This window comes from Hoplias malabaricus, chromosome 16, assembly GCF_029633855.1.
Source record: "Hoplias malabaricus isolate fHopMal1 chromosome 16, fHopMal1.hap1, whole genome shotgun sequence".
NCBI classification, from domain to species: Eukaryota; Metazoa; Chordata; class Actinopteri; order Characiformes; family Erythrinidae; genus Hoplias; species Hoplias malabaricus.
Window position 1 is genome coordinate 18,320,931 of NC_089815.1, and position 19,724 is coordinate 18,340,654.

Sequence of the window (19,724 nt, forward strand, 5' to 3'; positions counted from 1 at the left end):
ATCCCCCGTATTCGAAACCTGGTATTAAATCTTATTTTTGTTTTCATAGTTCATGTGAAGCCAGCCATGGCTTGAACCTCCACTAATTGAGCATCACTGGACCAATAACAGTTGAAGGTGCTTGTAGTGCAGATGGGAGTTTTAGTTACACAAACTTGTTCTGAGGGCAGAAAGAAAGATTATTGGTTCAGAGAGATAACCAATCAAATTGTAGTAGGGGTGGGGCAAAATATGCAGAACCAAAATTTGAAAGACAAAAAAATATATATAAATCAAATAAAACAACACTCTTGCGTAGTGGGGCGGCACGGTGGCACAGCAGGTAGTGTCGCAGTCGCACAGGTCCAGAGACCTGGAGGTTGTGGGTTTGATTCCCGCTCCGGGTGACTGTCTGTGAGGAGTTGGTGTGTTCTCCCCATGTCTGCGTGGGTTTCCTCCGGGTGCTCTGGTTTTCTCCAACAGTCAAAAAACACATGCTGGTAGGTGGACTGGCAAATCAAAAAAGTGTGTGTGTGTGTCTGTGTTGCCCTGTGAAGGACTGGCGCCCCCTCTAGGGTGTATTCCCGCCTTGCGCCCAATGATTCCAGGTAGGCTCTTGACCCACCGCGACCCCTGAACTGGATAAGCGCTTACAGATAATGAATGAATGAATGTTTGAACTGGGGGATTACAAAATTACTAGTGCATAAATTACTCGTGTTTATTGGCCAAGACCTTTGGCTGATGTACAATTTATCAGCCAGCATCCATCCCAGCTTTCAGTGAATAGGTAGAACCACAGTTAAACCAGTTTGTCTGAGCCAGTCCTTGAGCTGCGTGCCCAATCTGACCCCTTTCACTCCCTCTTGCAGCGATGAGATTTGGGAGCCAATGACCCTGTAGCCAGTTCACCCGTTGTCACTTCTTTTTTATTTAAGTGACAGGAACTGACTGTGCATGTGGACACTGTGACTTTAAAAAAGGCCTGGACTGTTAACAGGTTAATGCTCATTGGTTATTTGGTCATTGCTTACCAAGCCAAAAGAGACAGTGCTATTTAAATGTGGTTTCCAGTCAAACAAAGCTACCAAATTATAATGGAGAATAGTATATACGTCCTCTGAGACAGAATCTTTCTAAATTCCATTGCGACAACACTGCTGGCTTCAGCACAAATAAAGAAGAACACTTAATGCTCAAACTGACTGCAAGTCCCCTGAAAAGAACTGAAGCTACAAGTTTATTTTGTGTCATTTTATTCAAATATATCTTCTTTGCTATTTATCCTTGATAAATAAATGTTACAAACACATATGTAATGATGATTACTTCAACTGGAGATAAAAAAGGCTAGTCTTTCATTGTTGAACTTTATTGTATAAACAACAGCATACAAGGACCACCACACGAGACCAGTCAACTTTGTAAAAGTACTCAGACCAAAACGATATGACCATCACAGACTGACCCTTGTCAAAATCATTCAGATTCATACATTGCCCATTTGTACTGTTTCAACCACTTCACCAGAACTGACTGTTCACTTGCTGCAACAGGTGCCACTGTAACAAGAGAATGAACGACATTCACTGACTGCTCACCTGTCAGGGGTTTGAATCTTTTGATTGCTGTGTCTTTGAATATCCTTACAACAATCCCTTAACAAGAAATATGAGCAGTGTTAACTAGATTTAAGATGATTTCACTTGCTAAACCCTATTTTTTTGCAGTGTTCTGGAGAGAGTTTTGGCCCCAGCTTCAGGCCCATATTTTGGCTGCCGTCCCAGTTAACATCACAAGGTTGTCTTTGGCTTTTGAGGGACTGGAAAAGGTAGGGAAGTCAGGATGGGTTCAAGCAAAGCTAGAGCCGTGCCAAACCTCTGTCCAACCCTGCCCTCTAAACAAGTGTGTGTGTGTGTGTGTGTGTGTGGAGATTATGCCCAGAAATACATGCTCTCTGTCTTTTGTCACCATGTGGCCTGTGCTATTTTCCAAGCAATGCAACCAGGCAGTAGCACGCACTGCTTTTTCACAGACTGGAGCTGGAGAGGTATGTTTTTCCTCCCGTGCTACATGCTTTAAGGTATCTTTTCATCACCTGGACACATTTGATATTACATTGATTTATGCTGGACCAGCCAATTAAGATTCAGCTCAAACTGTCCGGCTTGTCATTATCTTTATCATTCAGGAATGAAGATAAGACCAAACCGAAGATAACCCTGACTCGGCCGTCTTCTGTGATGTTCCTGTCGATGACAACATCATTAAATGATATTTCAACATTATAATCAATCAGAAACAGACTGTATTTATTTTAATATTAGTGAATTATATCAACATAAAGCAATGTGGTGAAGACTATGTGGACATTCAGGGTTAGTTGTTAGTAACAAAGCTTCAGACAAAACAAAAAGTGGGGTCCTTATCTATAATCCATCCAATTATAGCATTAGAGGATCATCTATCTCTATCAAGATTGTATCCCAAAATCATTTTTTTTAAATATTGACATCATTTGAAAACACCAACCATGATTCTGAGATGGATTACGTGGATAAGAACATGGTGAAGATGATGAAAACACCAGCTAGCTTTTAACTCTGTGTCAAAATTACATAACACACCTAGAAGTGCTGTAAAATGGCTTATAATTCATAATACCTTTATCCTCTTATCTTCTTATTTTTTCTTGGTCTAGGTAATGAGCTATTTCTCAAGCCCTTCTGTGGCTCCATCTTCTGGGAGAATGAGTGAATTACAAAGCTAACGCTCACTAGCGCCCTCTAGACACCCTCAGTGTAACAATGCAGATTTGGAAGTCTGGACAATCATTAAAAAATAATAAATAAATAAATAAATATGTTTGTTAATGCAGATGTAGTTTGTTATGAGAACAAAACAGAATGTGCTATTTTGAAAGTGAAAGGAAAAGTCCAAACATGGGGGAAGATAGGATGTTCATGAACAGTGTGTAGCACACAATACATCTGTGATTAGCTCATGGATGTAACACCTGATAAGTTAGCATGGCTGACATGCCCCTCTCAAACCTGGTCTAAGTTTTGACCCCAGTGATGCCCTCTAGGGTCGGCTTTCTCTGGGTGAAAAGGATGACCACACTCTCCCCATCACGAGCACAATACTAGCCAGTGTGGACACATATTAGCTAGCATATCAGGCCTGGGAAGTCTGTATTATCCTAAAAAATATTGAGCTGTCCTGTGGTGCTGTATTAGCAGCAGTCTGAAAAGAATCAGTACTAGGCTAATGGGTGAAATTGGCAACTACTTTATTGATATAGCTGCATCCCAGTCTTGATGTCTCATGTACTTCTTTTTGGGCATTTGAGGCTGAGGCCAACAGCAATTTCTGAGGCCATGTCTGGAGCAATCTCTGAGGCTAGAGCTGAAACAATGTCTGGGACTGAAACTGGAGCAATAACTGAGGTTAATGCTGAAGCAATAAGGTTTAGTGTTCTGGTCTGAAAAACGTGCAGAACTGACATTTTACTTTACATGTTAGTTGTGATCTACACAATAGGAGAAATAACAAAACAAAACAAGAACATCATTTTGAAAATTATACTTCAGACATGATTTATGATTTTATTGGAAGAAATCTATGAAGACACTTCAATTTCAGTTTAAATGCAAGCTAATACTTTCTCAGTACAGACTTTATCCAGGGCAAAAGTTCAGATATTTTGGTAAAAACATCTGGCTTTTTAGGATTGTCACATGTGTACGCATCACCAAAAGAAACAATACCCACTGCTGTATTGTTGCACACCAAAGGACCCCCAGAGTCTCCCTGTGAAAAACAAAGAAATGAACAGATTATCATCCGGCTAGATTTGACTCTCATTAATTCAAGATATGAGAAGGTGACCTATTCAATAAACCATATTTTTTCCTACCCAGCAAGTTCCTCCAGGATGAGCTGCACACACCATTCTTTGGCTTAGAGGCTTGTCCCAGAGATCCTTGCATTTCTTCTGGTCTATGATACTGACCTGTGTCTCCAGTAGGCGACTACTTAAGCCTTTATAGGTTCCTTTTTGCCCCCAACCAGCTATGCTGCACCTGGAGTCGGCTTTGATGTCCTCTGGTTTTCGAGGGATGGAGATCCACTTCACATTTCGACTCTTTTTGACAGTTCCTTGTAACTATGAGATGATCAATATTTGTTGAATTATCATCAAGGTCAAACAGATATTATATTGCATCAATGTGACTCTTATGATACAAAAGGCCAATTATTAGGCTATTTGATTAAGACAAAACCTTGACAACTCAATGCATTTATTTTTATAGTTGGAGTCAAGTTTTACTTTGTTTAGTTACTTCAACCAAAGTAGCTATTAAAGATTAAGTGGCTGTTTACCTCTAAAAGCAGGATATCATAGTCAAATGAATTATCGTCAAGATACTTCGGATGCACATGGTAACTCTTCACTTGCATTGTTATTGAGCTTTCTTTTCTGTCTTTCAGGTTATGAGCACCGAGGACAGCTGTGAATATCAATTTCCTGTTTAGATGAGCATACCAGATATTTAGATTTAATTGGTGTCACTGCAACACATTTAAAATTTACAGAAACACAACATACCCTGGAGTAACAAATTCTTCTAGCAAAAAACGCCTAGTTGGTATTAAACTACCACCTTTTTATTACTTATTAAAGAGTAACTAGGATAAATAAGGAATGATTAACAAATTTATTTGCTCATGGCTATTTCTGTATAAACCCTTATGCAACAAATAGCTGCTAACTTATTATCAAGCTGAAAATATTTAAATAGCTGCTTATTACTACATAAGCAGTAACAAGGTTGAATTTACTGTGCTATTTATGATTTTATAATACACAATATGCTACTGAGAGGATTAATGCAGAGCACAGAACTGTTTAAAACTGATTAAAAAAAGAAGTAAATACAAGTAAATAAAAGAAGAATATAAGTAAATAAAATATTGTTTACATGTTACACATCTGTAGTAAATGTTTAGAAGCAAAATTTTATGTTAGATTTCTTGTTACTGCTTTATAAATTTGTGGAATATTTGGGTTATTACCTCAAAAACTAATAAGTAGTTATCAAGATACTAAGAATGTACATGCTATCAGTGCTATCAATGCAAAATAAAAATAGTTGTTGTTACTGTATCTCACATTAGGTGATAACAGCTTTTTCAGAGTAATGAGGGTAATTTTTGTAGGAAGTTGTTACTACTGTCTAAAGTAGAACGCATTGATTTTACACAGTCCCCTAACCACATTACTAGGGTTAATTTCCCTGCTTGTTAGAATGGTACTGCTGATGTTAGAAGCTGATCTGAGATGCAGTAAATCTCTCTAACTGTAACTGACCATTGGACTGTTGCTGCTTTGTCTCTGATCCATAAAGTGTTAATTTATATTTATTGTTGTAGATTGTTCATATTTTATGCACAATTAACAAAGCATTATTCATTTTGACTTCTGGATTCGAATAATGGCATTTTAATGGCACTTAATATTCATCGAAGTAAGCACTCTGGAGATGACTATATTCACCCTTATTACTACTTAATAACATAGTAATAAATTGCCTACAAATATTCTGTGTGTATTAATATGCCTCTTGTATGTAAATATTTCCAATTATTATCATAATGAGTAAACATTAAACACTTAATTCAATCTTACTTGTTCCAGCAGTGTGCTGCTGTCATGACGAATCTTTTGGACACAAGGAAGCCCCCACATTTGTGCCCTCCACTTGTCTGGACAGACACCATATAAGGCCTGGAGTGGGGTTTAGCTTCTGTGCCATTCACTATACCAACATCAACACTGTCTGAAAGAGAAAGACATGGAAGAGTTGTAATCGGAATGCAATATTCACCTCCATACATCCAGGCCTTTTGAATCATTCTAACTCCTGTCTAACACTAGATAGTGTCCTTGAATAGAAACTTGTGTCTCACTTTGTTCAGGCAGCACTTACCAGAGTGGATGAGTTTTGGCAGCAGAGCAGCCAGCAGGAACACAGAGAGGAGAGCCATGATGCACTGCAAAGTGTTCTCTTTGAAGAAGAAAAAGGGTTTAAATAGCAATGTGGAAATCTTCAGTTCCCCAGTCTTTCTTATGGTGTGCTCCTTGTGTTTAACACCGAAAGGAGAACCAACAGAAAGCTTACCAACTTCTGTGACCTTCGCAAACTGGCACAAAAATAACTTTATATTACTTTATAGTCACATATATATATGACACTATTAATGAATATGGGCCTGGTGTTGGCCCCTCCTTGACAAATATAAAAGCAACACATTTTCTGGGAATTTCAGTTGTTGCCTGGGCTGGTGCAGGCTGACTCAAATTAATACTGGTAAGGACTTATTCTAAAATAAAGTACTTGTTTATTTTATATTTCTCTGGCCAGTTCTGGTGTCAGAATTTAATTATTTTTAATCCTGAGTTCAGAGTAAATTGCTCTAGATTTAACCATGACATGTAGCAAACGACTTGCCACAGTGATTCTTAAACTTTCTTACCTCTTTGCAAAAGCTGAAAGTGGTAAGAGCCTACACACACACGCTCACTTGTAGTCATTACTCCTTACATCTCATTCCCTGTTGTGAAGAGATCACACACTCACCAAGTCAATTACACTCTCACAGGTATGAATAATTTTCCACAGACATTACAACTAACAACATGTGTTTTTGGACCGTGGGAGGAAACCAGAGCACCTGGAGGAAACCCACACGGACACAGGGACAACACATTCCTCACAGACAGTCACCCAAAGTGGGGCTCAGACCTAACAACACCAGGACCCTGGAAAATGTGTGACAGCGACACTACCTGCAGCATCACTGTGCCCCCCCCCCCCCTTACAGGTTACAGATAATGAATGAATGAATGAATGAATGAATGAATGAATATGCTACAGTGCTGCAATCCTAATGTGAATAAAGTCAATAAATAGGAAAGTCCATTTTTGGACATCATTTAGATATCTGAATATATCTTTGAAAAAAACTGCCTGCTTCATATTTATGTTTTATTTGGGTGTTTAAAGCATTATTTGCTCTTTTGCTTCATTTAGTTTGCTAGCTATAAGAAATAACAGGAGACAGGAGAAATCATGCTTCAGAAAAATGCTTTTATTGAAATAAAATCAGCCAAATGCTCTTGCTTTGCTCATGTGTTAAATGTGGGCTACACACGGTCAAGGACAGACCTGATCCAGGGCAGGAATGCAGATATATTGACAAAACCATTTGGACTCAAGGGTTCCTCACACTTTCCCACAATGAAAGAATCAATACCCACTGCAGTGTTCTTAAACAGTAAAGGTCCTCCGGAGTCTCCCTGTTAACAACACACAAGGGCATTAGTGTCCTAGTAGTGGTCAGAGGATATATCACTGCCATTTTTAACCATCTGGAGCTTGCACTTAGGTTTATAGCTAAGTTTAGGATTAGTGTTACATTTAGGGTTAGGTTTAGGGGTTTTCAATGTAGGTGTTAGCGATAGCATTAAACAAGCTTAGAATAAGCTTTAGTTTTAACCCTAACCTAACACAGCATTAGGGTTAGGTTGGGTTAAGTTTAGGGTTAGGGTTAAGTTACGGGTTAGTGATATATGGATTGTTATAAGGCTGATTTTTCATGTTGGGTTGCCAGAAATTCACATAATAATTCACAAATATCATTAGTACACATTTCACAATTGCCACCTATATTTCATTCACATTGTACTAATTGTGGAAATGGTTTTCAGTAAAATATGCTCAAAGTAGCTTTGAGACCATCACTAGTTCAGAAGGTGTGGACAATGAGTACACAGATGATTATACTCTGATAATGTGCAATAAGTTGAGCTAATATTCTAAGATCAAAACAATAGATGTATTAATAAGATTTTTATTACTTACAAAGCATATTCCTCCTGGATGAACTGCACACACTCGCTGTTTAAGTGCATCATACCCATTACAATCTGTGACTCTGACACTTGTTTCCATCAGACGGTTACTTGTGGGTTTACTGTCACCTGTTTTTCCCCATCCAGCTACACTGCAGATCGTGCCGATTGGGATGTTCTTCTTTGTATTGGGGATGCGGATTGTTCTGATTGTTCGGCTCAGTGGTACCCTTTCTTTGAGCTGTTGCATTGTCACAAAATTTAAAAATGAAATTGCAGTGTCTCAGTGTCTGTTCACATAAATAGTTAGTAATTCATTGACTGAGCTGCATTTAGCAAAAAAAGTGCATTGCACTGTCTGGACATGGTTAAACTGAACTGTTTACCTCATGCACAGAACTGATCATATTTCTGTGCTGAATTTTCTCCTCAACATAGTTGTTACCAGTACAACCCATTAATGATGTCTCCATGAACCAAAATATGACACAAAATATGACCAAATATGGCTGGGAGTGTGAGATACATATTCTCTGATACATATAATTTTTTGTAAGCCACTAGACAGCTCAGCACCCTGGGTGTACAGCACTAACAAATCTGACAAGGCCAGTGAGGACTCCTGGACTCCCAGCCATGGATGCATTCTGGCTCCCCAGTTTGGTGTATTAGGAGTTTATGTTGCACTTGGAGTTCTTATGGAGAGTTGGTATGTTTCAAGGCATTTGCTTGTGTTGTAAGCTTAGGGGCTTTAATTTAGCATGTCGGGTGTCTGTGTTGTTCTGTGCATGTGTTGAAAAGATTGCTTCAATGTGAAAATACACATACAGTGTGTTTACATACAGTGATTTAAAGTGTGTATTTTCCCTGGAGAAGGGTTTACAAAGCCCACTTCGTTTCCCAATAACCATGATTGCTTATGGCTAATGTGGGCATTTACAGAGAAAGAAGAACTAAAGGAAACCTTACTAACCTCTGCTAAAAGACACATGTAAAAAATTACACGTGTGCAAAATTTCTGAAACAGTTCTCTAGATGAAATTGTTTTCCACAGATCAATGTGCATATATCACTTTAGTTATTATTCTGCCAGTTATGAGCACTCTCAAGTTTAAATCAAAATCATACATATTGCAGCAGTTTTTCATATTGAAATCAAACAAAAAACAAAAATACACAATATTTTGAATATTTGTAAATTGAATTAAAAACAAATCAAATTTTCTTGTTTAATTATAGCGAATATTCATTAATTGACTTTCAATGACTAAACCGTTTTTTTTTTTTTTTTGTAAATATAAAACATTTTTAAATGTGATGTCTGCAAAACACTACACAAAAGTTGGGATGGGCAAAATAATAGCAAACAATTTATAAAATGTCACATGACAAAATTTTGAAGCATTATGGTCCAAATAGAAACCTGTGCTGTGGTCAGTATAGTCCATGTTTCAGTTTGTTTTAAAAAAAATTAACATTGTTTTTTCTGTAATAAAGATCAAATGAAACATCCCGACTGTTATCAGTGACAGATGCAAAAGCCTACATCCCTCAAAGTATGTGGGGTGCATCTGTGACCACAACATGGGTGATTTACATATCTCAGAAATTTCCATTGATGTGGCGGCAAACAATGGGGTTTTAGAAAGTTATATGCTGCCATCAATGCAATGTGTCATTCTAGGAAGTCAATGGTTATTTCAGCAAGACAAAGCCAGGCCTCATTTTCTAAATGCTACAACAACATGGCTTCGTAGTCACAGAGTACATGTGCCAGCAGTTCAGATCTGTCTTCTATGGCACATCATGAAGCGTCGAATCAATCATAAGTAACCACCGACTGTTGAGCACCCGAAGTCTTGTCTCAAGTCAGAATAGGTAAAAATTCTACTTACAAAATTTTAACAATTGGTATCCTCAGTATCCAGGTTAAGCAGTGTTATTAAAAGCAAACATGTTGTAGCACAGTAGAAAGCATGCCTCTGTCCCACCTTTTAATTCTTTGTTTTGATGATGTTTGTAAAAAATTTTAAAAGATTGTTTCAATGTGTCTTGAGGGATTTACAGTGAAGGCAAACATTTATCATGTAATATGATTCAGATTGTTGTAAGGTTCCTTGTCATGTTCAGATTAAAAATTGGTTGCTATTGTCATACATTTTGTGTTTTACTTTAAAATCTTTTTTTAAACTCTAAGGAACTTGTCATGGGCCTAAAATTTGGCCATCATCTCATAGTGTTTGAATTATTACTGTTACTGCTGTTGTTTCTTACCTTTAAGAGCATGATATCATTGTCTAATGTTGGCTCTATGTAATTTGGATGGATGTGGTAAGTCTCCACTTCCCTGCGCAAAGCACCTTCTCCTTCGTCTGACAGATCATGAGCACCAAGCACTGCTGTGATCCCTGAGTTTCTGCTGACACCAAAATGGTTGAAGCTTAACTGACTGAATATATTTGGTAATAGTAACATGTAATGATGAACAAAACATTGCATTAAATATGACATTTTACAATTAATAATATGGGGCCTGCAGGGGACTGCCCTCGAAGCATCTGTGTTGTCTAAAATTTTCCAGACAACCAGCTTGTACATTTTTGAGATGTTCTAAATTTGAAGCATTAAAATGCATTTTATATTATTACATTTGTATTTACATACAGTGATTTAAAAAGAAAATAAAGAAAAATACAACTTACATATAGCAGTGCGCAGCCGTCATGACAAATCTTTGAGACACAAGGAAGCCACCACATAAGTGTCGTCCATTTACTTGGAGAGACACCATATAGGGTCTGGAGTGGGGTTTAGCCTCTGTGCCATTTATTATTCCAACATCAACACCAGCTAAGTGTGAAAAAAGTGGAGAGCTTATGATCACACATTCTACATGACTCTTAAAATATATGTCAATTTACAACAGTTATATATAGATTATTGTAGAAATATTGCAGCTGAAAACTGCACACTAGGATTAACAAGTTCAAACAACATCAGTAATTAGATGAAAAAAAAAAAAAAAAAATTAGAATTTCAGCGGAATTTGGTTTGTTTCTGGGATATAACCCCTGTTTTCAGGATCGTTAGAAGTTCAACTGCTAAAAATTACAATAATGAAATACAAAATTGTTTAACTAAAATAAATTTGAGCATATAAATACATGACAACATTTTAGGGCACATTAAAAAATCTAGAATTTGTATCTTTATATATTTATTTAAACAAATGATCTTAAAATGTCACTGGGATTGTTCAAAATATTTTCAAAATCTAAATAATCTAGTTGCTAGTTAACTGAAATATGAATTAAGAAGCTTGGATTCTAATGTGGGATGGCACGGTGTTGTCACAGTCACACAGTTCCAGGGACCTGGAGGTTGTGGGCTGAAGTCCCGCTCTGGGTGACTGTATGTGAGGAGTTCGGTGTGTTCTCCTCATGTCTGTGTGGGTTTCCTCTGGGTGCTTCGGTTTCCTCCCACAGTCCAAAAACACACATTGGTAGGTGGATTGATGACTCAGAAGTGTCCGTAGGTGTGTGTATGTGAGTGAATGTGTGAGTGTGTGTCACCCTGTTAAGGACTGGTGCCACCTCATGGGTGTGTTCCACCTTGCACGCAGTGATTCCTGGTAGGGTCCGAACCCACCGCGACCCTGAACTACAATAATCTCTCGCTACTTCGCGGGTTTTTCAAGGGGGCTTATGGCTGCTATATCGCGGGTATTTAGAGAAAATCTAGGAAAACCATGAAAGATGAATAGCCAAAATATTTCTTTAAATCCATTAAAATTTCATAGACTAGACCTGTAGGTGACATAATATATCATTTATTTCATAGAGTACATGTATTGTTCATGTCCACATCCAAGTGAAACTTACTTACGCTAAATCACAGCTTAGGAATTACTCTATTAAAGAAACTGGTAGGATATCACATGTAGTTCCAGCTGAAAAACATTATAGAATGACTGTTTACTGCAAAGGGTGGGTTGTTAACAGCACAGGGAGGGTTTTAAAAGTCCAAATACTCATTAAATACATAAAAAAATATCGTTCCTCTACTTCGCGGAAATTCGTTTTTCGCAGGTGGTCTTGCAACGCATCCCCTGTGAAAAATGAGGGATCACTACATAAGCAGTTTCAGACAATCAATGAATGAAAAAAAGGATTCTAATGTGATATCATATATATATGCTGCTGAAATTTTCTGACCCACTAAACACTTTCCCACATTGCTGTTTTGTTTAAACAACTCTTACCTGAGTGACTGAGGTTTGGCAGCAGAGCAGTCAGCAGGAGAAGAGAGATGAGAGCCATGGTGCGATAAGAAGGGTGTGTATTTTCCCTGGAGAAGGGTTTAAATAGCCCGCTGGAACACTTCATTTCCCAATAACCATGATTGCTTATGGTTAATGTGGGGCATTTACAGAGAAACAAGAACTAAAGGAAACCGTATTAACCTCTGCTAAAAGACACGTGTAAAAAATGCACCGTACAAAATTTCTGAAGCAGTACTATAGTTGAAAAGTTTCCCCCAGATCAATATGCATATATCACTTCATATATCAAAATCATATGTATTTCAGCAGTTTTTTATATTGAAATCAAACAAAAAATGAAAATACACAATGCATTATACCCAATTTCAAGCCCCATTTTCAGAAAACTTTGAGTATTTGTTTTATTTTTTAATTATAGTGAAGCTTCATTAATTGACTTTCAATTACTAAACATAGAGGTGTTTGTAAATATAAAACAGTTTTAAAAGTTAAATCTGCAAAACACTAAATAAAAGTTAGGACAGGGGCAAAATAATAGTGAAAAATTTATTAAGTATCACATCACACCGTTTTGAAGAATTATGGTCCAAATACCAAAATGTGCTATGGTCAGAGGAGTCCATGTTTCGGTTTGTTTAAAGAAAAACTAACATTGTTTTTTATGTAATAAAGATCAAATGAAACATCCCGACTGTTATCAGTGATAGGTGCAAAAGCCTACATCCCTCAAAGTATGTGGGGTGCATCTGTGACCACAACATGGGTGATTTACATATCTCAGAAATTTCCATTGATGTGGCGGCAAACAATGGGGTTTTAGAAAGTTATATGCTGCCATCAATGTAATGTGTCATTCTGGGAAGTCCATGGTTATTTCAGCAAGACAAAGTGAGGCCTCATTTTGTACATGCTACAACAACATTCGTATTCACAGAGTACATGTGCCAGCAGTTCAGATCTGTCTTCTATGGCACATCATGAAGCGCAGAATCAAGCAGCAGTGACCACCGACTGTTGAGCAGCCGAAGTCTTGTCTCAAGTTAGAATAGGTGAAAATTCTACTTACAAAATTTTAACAATTGGTATCCTCAGTTCCCAAATGATTAAGCAGATGTTGTAGCACAGTGAAAAGCATGCCTCTGTCCCACCTTTTTTGGAGTGTGCTGCAGGCATCAATTTCTAAATCTGTTAATAATTGGAAAGTTAAATCAAGTTGTTCAGTAAGAACATTGGAAATATTTTCTTTGTACTTCTGTCAATTACATAAAGCTTCAAGGAAATTAACCAATAACAGACTGCCTGTCTAGAAGAGGCATTTGTGCTTACTGACTGACTGACTGATACTAATGTTGAAACGCACATGTGTGAATAAGAACTGTTAATTCAGCTGTATTTCACAGACAGAACTTAAGGTGGCGCCACTACACCACTACACTGTCTGTTGTTAGTTCAGCCATATTTCACATTCCAGTTTGTGAACTAAATTTGGAACTGTTTGGCGGTAATCAGAGGTCCTCTTTTCCCTGGACAAGTACTCTTTTTGGGACCTAAAAATGTGGGTTTAAGTGTTCAAGGGGTCTGAGAGTTGAGAGTTGAATTGGGACACAGTCGCGCCGCTGACCTGGCCAGGGGTTCGTTTCCCAAAAGCATTATTGCTAACTACGTTAGCAGTTTACATAGTTGGAACAATAAAGTTGCAATGCAAGTGTTTCTCAAAACAGTCGTTGGAAATATCAAGGTAACTACATTGGTAACTTGCATAGTCCGAACCATCGTTAAACGACACAGGTGTTTCTCAAAACCGTAGTTCCACCGAGTTGTGTAGTTGGAATTACAACTTCAGGCCTGTGGTTAGTGGTGGCCAATCTTCATTAATACTGTCATCATTTAAACCCTGTTTTTAAATACCTCATCATGATTTTTTTTTTATGTATACCTGATGTTTTGAACTGTGAATGACCATTACGAAATACATTGTGTGAGCTTAGAGATAAGGTTTAATAGAAAGAACAGGAGAGCAATACGTAAAGATTAGCAGCTTTCATTCGCTCAGCACTGTGTTATGGTACTGTTTTCCAGCAATACTCTTTCTCATTTAGACCCACTTGAAGCAATAAAGACATTACATGTTTAAGTTATATGTTGGGGATATAATAACTTTAATGTAGTAGTTCAAGATGGATTTGAATATTATTTAATCTTCAGTTCACTGAAGGAATGTCAACATGTCTTTTAAACAGATAGAGATTTATAAATTCATTTGTCACTAAATAAACCACACATCACTTTCCCTGCAGAACTGTTGGACAGAATACATCTATTTCCTACACCCCACCTCTAGGATGAGGAGTTGGGGCAGCATATAGGCCTGATTTACAGGCCTTTTTTGAAGTAGGGAATGGGTAGAAGGGATTGGATGGAGAAAGGAACAATCAACGTCTATAAAAGTGGAAAAAATCTACTCTTCATACAATCAGTACATTAATGCAAATAAAGAGGTATATTACTATATTAGCTATATTACTTTTATTAATCTTACTATATTAATTATTGTTGGGTGGGAGACACTGGGGATCTGAGGAGCTATTCATTGTACTGGCAGCAGATGCTTCAAAGCCAGTGGGTCTCGGTGTGAGGGCCTCTGTGTTGAGGCAGCAGGGTGGGCAGATGAGCTTCCAGACTGAGGGGATTCTGGGGTCCACGGAACAGCCCAGCCCTGGGGGGGAAATTATTATATATAAAACACTTGAAGAACCTGTAAGATTAAAGGTTTCTTTGTGTCATGAAAGTGTTCTTCAGATTGATGGAGAATGTGCTATGGCTCTATATAGCAACATTTAGAAAAGGGTCCTATATGGCACAAAAAAGTGTTCTTCTACTATAATGATTTCAAACTTGTAACAATAAAGGAACCATTTATGGTTCCATACAGAAGTGTTTACTACAAGGTGCTCTATAGAACCATCTATAGCACATTCTCCATCAATCTGAAGAACACTTTCATGATGCAAAGGAACCTTTAATCGTGCAAAGGTTCTTCAAGTGTTCTATGTAGAACTGTTTTCTTTACTAAAAGACCCTTGTAGAATGATTATTTTTAACTGTGAGATTAGGGTCATAAACATATAGCAGATGTTTTCTCACAGATTTCCCCCCTCTCCGTCTAAACTGTTTAATTACTACAGGACTCATTCACAGGTAAAAAAAAAAGTTCAAACAAAGGATGAAAAAGACAACTTATACAACTGGCACTTTAACTGTACCATGTGTGTGTGTGTGTGTGTGTGTGTGTGTGTGTAAAAAGATATTATCATGTTGGTATATACTACAAATATATATATCAGAAGCAGAAGCGGATGCTGGTCTTTCAAGGAGGGGAAGTTCAATTTCGGCCTACATCATAAAATGTGTCGGTTTATTTATACGTAAATTCTACCCTCCATTCCTTTTTAAGAAAATGATATGTGACCCTGTCGTACCAACAAGGCGTCTTTTCCAGGGACTTGACTAGTGTCCTCTCAATGGCCAGCAGAGCCAGGCTGCTTAAACGGCCTTGTCCCATGTGAAGTGTGTCCGCCTGTGAGTGCTTTGTGACGGTGGAGGGGCTCAGCGGCACCCGCTGGACAGAAACTGCGATAGAAGTCAGAAAGAGTGATAGAAGTCAGTCTCCAAACACAAGCAGCTACAAAAAACTCCACCAGAAATAGAAGCTGGATTTGTCGCTAGTCATTTTTAACAAAGAAAATGTTGCTAAGAGGACTTACAAAGTCTCCGGTTCAACTAAGAACAGAATGAAAATGTAATGCTCCCACGGATCTCTACACCAAAGGATCGCTGATTCGCTCATTTCGCTGTCAATCAAAAAGGGATTCAGCCTCAGATAGATCATCCAATCATCATGCAGAAGCTGAGCGTCCGGGCCAGCCGAGGCCAGCCCACTGCCCCATAGACCCCCAGAGACGCTGAGCGTCCGATGGGTGGGACAAAGCCCAGCATTTATCCAATGACTCATCTCGTTTCGCTGTATTTCACTTCTTCGCTATTGAAATCTGTGGACGCTCAGCGTCCTCACTGTTTAAAGCACCGTGAAGGGATTGATTGAGAGGAAAGTCGCATCTTCACCAGTGATAAGAAGCTGAATCTGAACAAAAATTGAGCGCGTTATAGTGCGTATTTATTCAATGACATGTACACACAACAGTATATATTTGATCACTTATTTTTTTACATTTTAGGGGAAGCTGAGCTTCCCTTGCAGTCTTAGAGCAATCGCCTCTGATCAGAAGAGGCAACATAAAATACTTTACACAACTTTAGTGAATCAATGTTTCATCAGTGAGAGCTTTAGTTGCTGTTATAAAAACAACACAATGAACTCTGTCGGGTCTCAAACCCACTTCTGCGTGACACAGAACTGCAGGGTTTTCACATGTAGCCCACTGCGCCACTGAGGAACACTGCTGAGAGTTCTCGCCGTCATATTTATGAAGTTTTCTAATATACTTAATATCTATTTTTTATAATAATAAGTACACAGAAATATTATTTTTTGTTACAAAACAATCTAAACAGTCTATTATCACTGTTACAAGGGTTAGACTATGAAACTGAAACACCTGTCAATTTAGTGTGGGAGGTTTCATGGCTAAATTGGAGCAGCCTGGTGGCCATTCTTCATTAATTTCACATTGCACCAGTAAGACCATGTGCATCCAATGGTTCAAACATTGTGTCCTGAAGGCGGTGCCATGTATCAGGATGACAATTCACTAATACACACAGCAAGACTGGTGAAAGATTGGTTTGATGAACATGAAAGCGAAGTTGAATATCTCCCATGGCCTGCACAGTCACCAGATCTAAATATTATTGAGCCACTTTGTGGTGTTTTGGAGGAGCGAATCAGGAAACGTTTTCCTCCACCAGCATCACGTAGAGACCTGGCCACTATCCTGCAAGAAGAATGGCTTAAAATACCTCTGACCACTGTGCAGGACTTTTATATGTCATTCCCAAGACGAAATGGCGCTGTATTGGCTGCAAAAAGAGGCCCTACACCATACTAATAAATTATTGTGGTCTAAAACCAGGTGTTTCAGTTTCATTGTCCAACCCCTGTATTTCTTTTGTTTTATTTTAAAACATGCATTTATTTTTAATTCAAGTAACATTACTCTTTTTGCTGCTGATTATATATGATAACAATATGAGAAATTTCTAAAATTTTCGCATAATTTTACAAAATGCATGAGTTTTTGCAAGTTTCCCGCTGTGAAAACCAGACCAAACACGTCTGGAACCATTGTAGTTTGGACAACTTCTGTGGTACTAACAAAGTATGACGGTTTTGGGAAACTAATGTTGGTTAGTTTAATGATGCATTGTACCACATCAGTTCATTGCTAGCTCCGTCATTGTATGGGAAATGCACACCAGGCTTAGCCTGAAAAGGCAATGTGGGAAGATCATGTGGGCCCACCAAGATCCAGAGTAGGGGTGCAATGCAACGCCCATTGGGCACGGAACAAGGGAGACAGAAGCCTTGGCATCATAGAGAACCTACCCCAAGTGAATGAGTTTAAATATCTTGGAATCATGTTCACGAGTGATGCAAAGAGGGATTGTGAGGTTGATTGTAGGTTAGATGCAGAGGCTGCAGTAATGCTCTCAATTTACCAGTCAGTCTATGTCCCCACTCTCACCTATGGTCATGAGCTCTGGGTAATGACTGAAAGAACGAGATCACGGATAAAACTGGCCGATATTAGCTTTCTCTGACAGGTTGCTGGGTGAACTCTCCGTGATTGGGTGAGGAGCTCAGTGATTAGGGAGGAGCTCGGAGTAGAGTCACTGCTCTTTCACGTTGAGAGAAGTCAGCTGAGGTGGTATGGGCATCTGATAAGGATGCCTCCTGGATGCCTCCCACTGGAGGTATACCAGGCATAGGCAACTGGAAGGAGGCCCCGGGGCAGACCTACAACACGCTGGAGGGATTTTATCTCCTGGCTGGCTTGGGAATGCCTGGGGATCCCCCAGGATGAATGGGTGGAAGTTGTGGGGCACTAAGACTTCTGGGCCTGCTTGCTCGACCTGTTGCCACCACAACCCTGAAATGGATTTAACGGAAAAGATGTGGATGATGATGATGATGATGATACTCATCCATTTGTTTGTTAAATGGACATTTGAATTCCACCACAATACGGTCTCAGAAATTGTTGAAGTTCCAACCTCAAACATTGCTCCATTACTAGCTACAGAAATTGCTTAAGTTTTACTGTCAGAGTCTTCTCCACTTCTAGCCTCAGAGATTGCTTTAGTTATAACAGAGATTGCTCCAGCTCCAGCCTCAAAATCAGTTTTCTAAACTTGCACAAAGATGAATTTGCATTTCTGTGGATTGTTATTTTTCACACTGATATACATGAGGATGTGTTGGTAAAAAATGCATGAGAACTCTAGAAAGAGAAAATCTCTTGGTCTTTAACAGTTGTAGCAGGTACTTTAAAGAGGCTAGTGTTTTACACTGAAAATAATGAATGAAAATCTAAATATGAGTCATTACAGCTTGCTTGTCCTGAGATAGTTTATTATAGCACTAGTATCCAGCTTTTAATGCATCTACCATATTTAAATAGACCTTTATTGAACAATCGCTTCAGGTTCAGTATCACTGAATTTAGTAGTGAATGCCTGAGAGTACAAATACAACAAATCTTGTCAAATCTGGTTTGTACACATATGCTAGGGGTGCATTTCTCATCGTTGATTTGTAATTTCTACTGTCACTAGGGGCACGCTCCCATTAAATTTTTCTGATGCCTCAAATGTATTGATTAGATAAATGTATTGAACACACTAAAAGCAGGCTATAGAGCAAGACGTTGGCCATAAGGAGAGATTGCGCCAGTACAAACCTCAGATATTGCTCCAGCCATAGCCTCAGAGATTGCTCCAGCCATAGCCTCAGAAGTTGCTTCAGCCATTGCCTGAGACACATTCACAGCATTTGTCAGGCACTCTTGTCCAGAGCAACATAAAGTTCTATTCATATTAAATGTGGTGGTCAATTGTAGTGTAATGAGTCTTGTATAGTCATTTCTTGCACAGTTTGCTGCAATGAATCTGGATTGATGGCATTGTCCCTTCTTAAGTCTGAAGCTTTTTATAATGAATGTATAAATGTAAAGTAAACACAGTTGAATTATATTTATGTTATTTGTGTCAATCAATAAAAAAAATAAATAACAAAATTACATTTAAAATGCTAGCACTGTTATTTTGAGAGGGAGACGTGTAGTGTGATATGCATGACAAATTGAATAGAGGAAACAGTGCTTTATTATTATAATTTCTTAGTGTAGTTTTGATGATTTTGAATTATTATATTTGCTAAGTACATGTTTCAGCTTTAATGGAGAAAATTAGTGATACAGTGCAGCTCAGACTCAAATGAGGTAAGAGATGAAACAGGAGCCCTGTGTGTGTGTGTGTGTGTGTGTGTGTAAGGTAAGAGTGGGTTTACAGATGTAATGCTAATGCTGG

The 19,724-nt window shown here is 38.3% G+C and overlaps 2 protein-coding genes across 3 annotated transcripts; both read right to left on the reverse strand.

Annotated features, from left to right (window-relative positions):
- Nucleotides 1-3,493: 3,493 nt before the first annotated feature.
- Nucleotides 3,494-6,090, reverse strand: LOC136671354 (mast cell protease 2-like). The gene is made up of 6 exons (XM_066647031.1): nucleotides 5,973-6,090; nucleotides 5,672-5,822; nucleotides 4,366-4,510; nucleotides 3,899-4,147; nucleotides 3,655-3,792; nucleotides 3,494-3,511 (listed from the first exon to the last, which is right to left on the reverse strand). Exons 1-6 carry the CDS (start codon nucleotides 6,028-6,030, stop codon nucleotides 3,494-3,496), a joined length of 759 nt encoding a protein of 252 aa, XP_066503128.1. The 5' UTR covers nucleotides 6,031-6,090.
- A 1,032-nt stretch (nucleotides 6,091-7,122) lies between these two features.
- On the reverse strand, nucleotides 7,123-12,256 carry LOC136671591 (chymase-like). 2 transcript variants are annotated; one of them, XM_066647328.1, is made up of 5 exons: nucleotides 12,159-12,256; nucleotides 10,600-10,747; nucleotides 10,172-10,313; nucleotides 7,908-8,138; nucleotides 7,123-7,342 (listed from the first exon to the last, which is right to left on the reverse strand). In XM_066647328.1, exons 1-5 carry the CDS (start codon nucleotides 12,214-12,216, stop codon nucleotides 7,190-7,192), a joined length of 732 nt encoding a protein of 243 aa, XP_066503425.1. In that variant the 5' UTR covers nucleotides 12,217-12,256; the 3' UTR covers nucleotides 7,123-7,189. The 2 variants fall into 2 exon arrangements, with proteins under 2 accessions (XP_066503425.1, XP_066503424.1); XM_066647327.1 differs by having other exon boundaries at nucleotides 10,172-10,316.
- Between the last annotated feature and the right edge of the window lie 7,468 nt (nucleotides 12,257-19,724).

Coding starts and splice junctions, on each gene's coding strand:
- LOC136671591 (XM_066647327.1), bottom strand. CDS start 12,216: ATGGCTCTCATCTCTCTTCTCCTGCTGACTGCTCTGCTGCCAAACCTC. Junction 10,317..10,599: donor ACGGCTGCGCACTGCTATAT/GTAAGTTGTATT, acceptor TTTTGGTGTCAG/CAGAAACTCAGGGATCACAG. Junction 8,139..10,171: donor ATGATATCATGCTCTTAAAG/GTAAGAAACAAC, acceptor ACAATGCAACAG/CTCAAAGAAAGGGTACCACT.
- LOC136671354 (XM_066647031.1), bottom strand. CDS start 6,030: ATGGCTCTCCTCTCTGTGTTCCTGCTGGCTGCTCTGCTGCCAAAACTC. Junction 4,511..5,671: donor GCAGCACACTGCTGGAACAA/GTAAGATTGAAT, acceptor TCATCTAAACAG/GAAATTGATATTCACAGCTG. Junction 3,793..3,898: donor ATCCTGGAGGAACTTGCTGG/GTAGGAAAAAAT, acceptor TGTTTTTCACAG/GGAGACTCTGGGGGTCCTTT.